This window comes from Engystomops pustulosus, chromosome 9, assembly GCF_040894005.1.
Source record: "Engystomops pustulosus chromosome 9, aEngPut4.maternal, whole genome shotgun sequence".
NCBI lineage: Eukaryota > Metazoa > Chordata > Amphibia > Anura > Leptodactylidae > Engystomops > Engystomops pustulosus.
Window position 1 is genome coordinate 75851476 of NC_092419.1, and position 7031 is coordinate 75858506.

At 41.5% G+C, this 7031-nt stretch overlaps 1 protein-coding gene across 1 annotated transcript; it reads left to right on the plus strand.

Moving 5' to 3' along the window:
• The first annotated feature begins 492 nt into the window (after nucleotides 1-492).
• Nucleotides 493-4466, plus strand: COX7B (cytochrome c oxidase subunit 7B). Its single transcript, XM_072124738.1, has 3 exons — nucleotides 493-639; nucleotides 1099-1223; nucleotides 4261-4466. The coding sequence occupies exons 1-3, from the start codon at nucleotides 603-605 to the stop codon at nucleotides 4336-4338; spliced, it is 240 nt and encodes a 79-aa protein (XP_071980839.1). The 5' UTR covers nucleotides 493-602; the 3' UTR covers nucleotides 4339-4466.
• Nucleotides 4467-7031: the final 2565 nt, after the last annotated feature.

Here is a 7031-nt window from a genome sequence, read left to right on the forward strand (position 1 = left end):
TGGTCGAACCACAGCACCTAACATCGCTCCCTTCCTGGATTAAATTTCTTTAAAATCTACTAAAACCTAATAAAAACTATATACATTTGGTATTACCGTGATCGTATTGACCCAAAGAATAAAGAAGATGTGTCATTTGGACACTGAATGAAAGCTGTAAAGACAGAGCTCACAAGAAAATGTTGCAAATGTGTTTTTTTTTTTTAATTTCCATGCACTTTTTTTCCTCAGGTTTCCAGTACATTGTATTGAAAATTTGAATAGTGAAGAAAGCCTGTGTGTTATGCTGAGGTGAAGGTCGTGTGAGGGGTCATGATGGCAGGTTTGTTATGTATATACAACCCATGCACAGAAATGGATATATACTGCTATAAAGTTCTGCAATTCCTCCACACTATTCTGCACGGTATTTTCACAGTAAATATAAACCTTATATCAGAAGTGTAAAACGGGACTACAAGTCCCGGCATGCAATGCACACATGCCGGCCGTCACGTACGGTGCAGCAGACGTCATGATAGAGGCGTGGCTCTGACAGGATATCCTGAACGGCCATTTTGATTTCCTTCATTTGCTTCAAGGGTATAGAGAAAGGAAGAGAGATGTTTCCTTTGGCGAGGTCCGCGCTGTCTCTGGCCGGTAAGTGGCTTTTGTGCCTCATGCACATGGCATCTTCATATCCCTGTGAAGTGTGAGGGGGAATGACGGACGGGTGTGAGGTATGACCCGGGCAGGGAGGTGGCCCCTCTCCGCTGTTCTAAGAGCTCAGTGAGGGCTGTGGTGTGCATGTAATAGCGGTGTAGTATATAATGTCTGTACCCCCAGTCCTGATAACCTGCAGTAGGTGGCTGTGACCTGTGTGTGACCCTGTCACCTTTCTGCCCTTCCCCTAGTGGTGCAGACCTGCGTTACAGGTCTAGTCCGTAACAATCTCTCTGCTGTCTTCAGATTTGATGAGAAAATGTCTCTAATGATACATTGCTGAATACATGAGGCATTATATAATATATATATGAGAGATGGGGCCCCACTGTGGGTATTGACCAGTACATGGATGACAGGTGACTGTAGTAATGATACCTTTGCATCCTCTCGTAGCCCGTGGCGTGCAGAGATCCGTCTCCAGGCAGACCCACCACAAGGCTGTTCCTGATTTTCATGACAAGTATGGAAACCTCATTCTGGCCTCTGGAGCTGTTTTCTGTGTTTCTATCTGGGGATATGTAAGTATGGCTTGTGACCAGGTGGTAAATAGAAGTAGTGTGTAGTCTTCAGGGATAATGCCACAAATACTTCATTCATTTACATTTATTTGTGATTGGACATTTGCAGTAGCGTTGCATAGTTTCAAAAGTGCCCTGTTCCCCCTACTTTTTTAAGGTTTCAGTGGAATGCACTTAACAATGCTGGGTTGAGACAAATAGCCATGCAGTAGTAATGGCTTCATGTGTGAGCATGCCCTTGAAGTGTCCCCTTCTGGTCAGTCCACCTTGAACAACATCACTGTTTAGAAAGTTCTGTACTGCTTTAAGAAAACACATTTGGATGGTAGCAAGTAATAAAACAATCTAGACTAGTTTGAATGGATATTAAAATGTCATGTGAGAAGAGGCAATGATGTAAATCCTGTTGGGCAAAGGTGGCACCCATTCTGTCTCTAAAAGGATCACCATCACTGCTGTTGGGTTTTGATGAAAGTCTAGCGCCATGGAGAGGAGAGGTGTCCCCTCTCCATAGAGTCCCACGGTGCTGTAACATGGGGAAATATAGGACATTTCCTAGCTTTTCCCTGTGTGCTGAGCAGCACCTGTACATCACCATATTGCTCTGTGCTGTACGCTCGCAAGCTTGTGGCTGTACATTCCTCCCCCATACGGTTGTGTCCACAGTCCCATAAATGCTTGAAGGTTCAGGCTGCACATGCAGGCAAAAGCCTTGTTAAATATATACATAAAACAATTGTCTTTATTCCTACCCTTTTTATACTTGCTGGCAGTTTTCCATTCAGGCTTGTAATTGGTGGATGGAGCAAGCAGATCTATAAACCCTTCTGCTTCTTGAGCTAGTTTTCAGCTCTACTGTTAGAAGTAAGCTTCTCAGAAAACATATTTGCGATGTGCTGTGGCAAGTCACAAGTTAAAAAACACCTGTCATCAGGTCTCTGCCACTTGTCCTGTCACTACTACCTGTTGGAGCAGCTCACAATGATCCACCCCAGCATTTATCTAGTAATTTCATACATTAATTATTGTAAAATCATAATTTCTTTATCATGTAAATGAGGCTGGTCACATGGTCAGAGGCAGTGATGTCACCACTGTTCCCCCTCCCCTCTCCTCCCTCATGTCTGTGTGTAATGTATAGTAAAGCATGGCTAGTGTGTTCTGCATCTGCTGACATGCTGCAGCCTCCTAATACACGTGTGAGAGACAGACATCAGCTACACAAGTACCTGACATGTTCTGCTATAACATGGATGCATCCTGGGGCTGTTTTAGCTCTCCTATACACACACAGACTGCAGGGGGTGTGGCCACCAGCAAGCACATGTAGCAGCCATCACAGCGTTACACAGGCTGTCAGTCAAGCACTAGGGGTGTGGCTGTACCTCCCACTCATGAATAAGCTGGACAGCTTGAATATGCTAATGCTTCATTGGACATTTCACAGGTCATTTGCATACAGCTTTAGGACCTCATTGCTTAGGTTTACAGGCATGTAGAGGGACAATGAAGGGATAGAGGCAATGCTCTCTAATGGTAGTTTATGAAAATCTATTAAGATTAGAGGGGTTATTTTGCATGATGGGTTCTCTTGAAGGTAAATGTGAAATTTTGCTTTTTTCACATTAGTGATTTTTCACTGAACCCATTTTGGCTTATGGGTGTGTACAGATTTTTCTTTCTGGCTTCAGTGATGCCTCTTTTCAGTGTGGTTTTTCACACTTCAGCATTAGATCAGTGGAAAAAATGGTTCAGTAAGCCATCAGTGAAAAAAAATTGAAGCCAGGAACATAAAAAAAATGTCTCTAAGCCAAAATGGCTACAGTAAAAAATCATTGTTTTTTTTTTTTTAACATCAATGTGATCCTCCCCTCGGGCTCAGAAATCTGCACTTTTGCAGCTAATCTCTCAGGTGCAGGGCAGCTTCTCTGCAGTAACTGGTATACAGAACTTTTGTCCCCCACTTGATCTGCATAGAAGAATTAATGTGTATTCAGAAATAATCCTTGGAAACTTTGATGTGAAAGCTATTGGAAATCTAATGCATTTTCATCCTCAAGTGGCATCTGTCAGCAGTTCAATTCTTTCAGATCTGCAGAGCTGTGTTGGATATTTGCCCTGCAAAGCTGTGTAACCTTTTACCTATGTTTAAACTGACACTAGAGGATACAATTTTACAATCGAAATGCATTTTGTAAGACATGTCATATTAACTGTGTAATAAAGCATTGGTTTGAGTATATGCCGTCTGTAACCCTGGTATACGCTGCCTTTCATATAACTCTGGTTTACCTATTGACATTGCAACTTCACAGGGGTCATAAAAACACTGCACTTTGTACCTTATGTTGACTGTAATTTTGTGTATGTAGTAACCTGGTACAGACTGTCCCCTACTGGTGGACACCCGACTTACAGAAGACACCTAGTTACAAACAGATCTCTGCCCACTGTGACCTCTGGTGAAGCTCTCTGGATGTTACTATAGTCCCAGGCTGCAATGATCAGCTGTAAGGTGTCTGTAATGAATCGTTATTGATGATCCTTAGTGCCACTACAGCAAGGAATTTAGAAAATCCAAATGTCACTGGGACAACAAAAAAATTGTCTGGAGCTACAATGATAAAATATACAGTTCCAACTGGCATACAAATTCAACTTGGGTACAAACCCAAGGAACTCATGTTGTATCTAGCCTGAGGACTGTCTGTACCTAGAAATGGCTGATAAATATCCAATGACATTATAAAAGTATTAGTTGCCATGGAAAGGATGATATATTTCTTATGTATGTATTTGATTCCTAAGAATAGACCGAGTAAGACTTCAATTACAAAGTGTCGTTAATTTTTATTTTTTCCTCCTCAATCCCATCTGCTCAACTCATTTTACTTTAACTTGGATCTGGTAGATGAGACTGATTGCACAACATGACAGGTTCCTGTATGATGCTATCCCTAATATCTTTAACATGGAGGTACAGATCATTATAATCTCCTTATTGCTTGATGGAAGCTGACTGTGTTCTTATTTTTAGGTCATCACACAAACAGGAATTTGCTGGAATCTATCTCCAATTGGCAAAGTTACTCCAAAGGAATGGAAGAACCAATAGATTGGCCACAATTATTTGACTTGCTCGAGTACTTCTAACAAGCGTTTGCTTTGTATATACCTTGTATGAAACCTCACTGTTCCTTTATGTGCAGTTGAGGTTCCTGCTGTAATAAATGTGGAACATAATTGGTTGTCTTGTGTTTTTATTTACCATTATGGTAAAGTGTGCCTTCATGCAGAGGTTGCAATAATGTGTCTAAAAGCATTATAGATGCTGGCACATGCAGATTTACATGTTGAAAAAAGTCTTAAGACTACTAATACACATGAAACTTCTCTATTCTTAGTTGCCCAACAGACCCACTGATGGGTCATGACAAAGAAAACTGTGCTTAACCCCTTAAGGACACAGCCATTTTATAGCTTAGGGCTCAGACCCATTTTTTTTGGATTCTGACTTGTCGCTTGATTATTTATTTTTTTTAAATTCTAAATCATTGCATTTTCAGGGATAGATTTACCACCTAAATAAGTTGCTGAATAACATTTCCGATATGTCTACTTTACATTTTCATAATCTTGGAAATGTCTGGATAATTTATTTTGAGGTCATAGGGCTTACAAATCCAATATCGATTTTTCTGTATTTTTAGAATTGACTATTCTGGGGATAAATGCGGTTTTAACGAAGATCGTGAACCCCCTTGATCTTCATAGTAATTGACTCACAATGGAGGTGAAATTTAGAATGGTCAAATTTTGTTGGTTATACGTTCATTTAGCCCTAACATTTACACATTTCCTAAAGATAGAGAACCCATCTTGCAATTTGTTATGCATTTGCTTGTTCATAATACTCTGCAGTACTGATATATTGCAGGGTATTAGAATGTCAACATATGCACATGCTGACACTGCTTTTAAGATGACATAATCGACTCCATCATTCAGGCGCTGCCAGCGGGCACCTCTGGGGTCCTATTCGGACCCCAGGGCTGCTATAGCAACAATCGGCGCCTCCCGAAGACAGCGCGAGGGGGCCGTTCGTGGGGGAAAGACCCCCCCCCCCCCAAAAGCAGGTTAACTGCTGTGCTGAGCCCCCTCCATAGCCAGTAAGTGTTTGCTGCATATTGCCTGCTGAATATCTCCCGATGATCGCTGCCAGTAGCAGTGCCATGATGTCATTGGGGAGCGGCGATCCATCGCCATGACAGCCTCGGGTCTTCTGGAGCCTCGAGGCTCTCGTTTTAACCCATTCATTACAATGTGTTAGTTGCACATTGTAATGAATGAGGAAAATCCCCATATACTGCCATATTGTAGTATGGCAGTATATGATAGGATCGATCAGACAACCTAGGGTTAAAGTACCCTAGGGAGTCTGAAAAATAGTTCCCTTAAAACTAATATAAATATTAAACAGCAAAAACCATAAACACATTGGGTAACGCTGCATCCGAAAATGCCCAATCTATGTTTTCCACTGCGTTTAACCCCTTAACGGAAAATGGCTCCCAAAGTCAAAAGGTTGCCCAGCCCTAAAAATGATAGCAATGAAAACGCCATCAAAAGTCGCCAAAAATGAAACCACCCACAACTATGAAAAAGTTATTGCAGCCAGAAGATGTCAAAATCCCCCCAAAAAATTTGGGGCGCACAGTGAAAGCTGTAAAGTCCAAACCCACAAGAAAATGTTGCAAATGCTGTTTTTCACCATTTTCACTGCATTAGGAATGTTTTTTCCTGCTTCCCAGTACACAACATAGAATATTAAATACTGTCACTATGCAGTGCAATTTGTTACGCAGAAAATAAGCTGTCACACAGCTCTTTATGTGGAAAAATAAGTTCTAGATTTTTGAAGGGCCAGGTTGTTAATTGGGTCAATTCATTATTAAATATACTGGGACCTCTCTCCATTAATTATTGGAGATGCTGCCTCCCCCTCATTAACTACTACACTGCCCCTCGTAAGTAATTATTTCCTATGCCCTCCCACAAGTAATTATTTCCTTTGCTGCCCCTCACCATTAATTATTTCCTATGTTGCCCCTCACCATTATTTATTTCCTATGCTGCCCCTCCACCATTATTTCATATGCTGGCCCTCATAATTTATTATTTCCAGCTGCCACAATCTTTTTACTGCCGTTTAAAAAAGAAAAATCCTGTACTCTTGCATATTCTTTCTTCTTGCTGGTGCCGGACAGAAAGCGGTGCACGGCTGCGCATACAGGTTCAAAGAGCGATGTGCGCAGGGGTTGTCTTCCGTCCACATCGCTCCACCTGCAGTGATAGTGCTCGAGCGGGTGTTTCTGGCCTTATCGAGCACTATACTGTGACGGGTGGGGGCCCGTCACTGGCGCTCCAAGAGACGGGAGGCAGATAGAAACAGTCCGCGGGACGTAGTTTGGGGACCCCTGGCTTTAAGTATTTGAAATTTAGAATTCTCTGGTGATCAGTAGGTGGCACCAGAGTTCTCTCAATTTACTGTATCTATCACTGGAAATAAATCTAAATGAACTCAAAAGGAATTATTAATATTATGTTGTTCACACAAATGTAATGTGGAGCTCAAATGCAATTTACTCATGCTTCAGTTGTGGAAAGTATTTCATAAGGCTCAGATATGTTATGTTGAGTGCGAATACTTTTTATCAGTGAGGAAATGACTGAACCTTATCAACATAGTAGAAAGATCCAGTATAGGGTTAATGTTTACTGAAAGGAAGTGAATTATTAAAAAAAGAG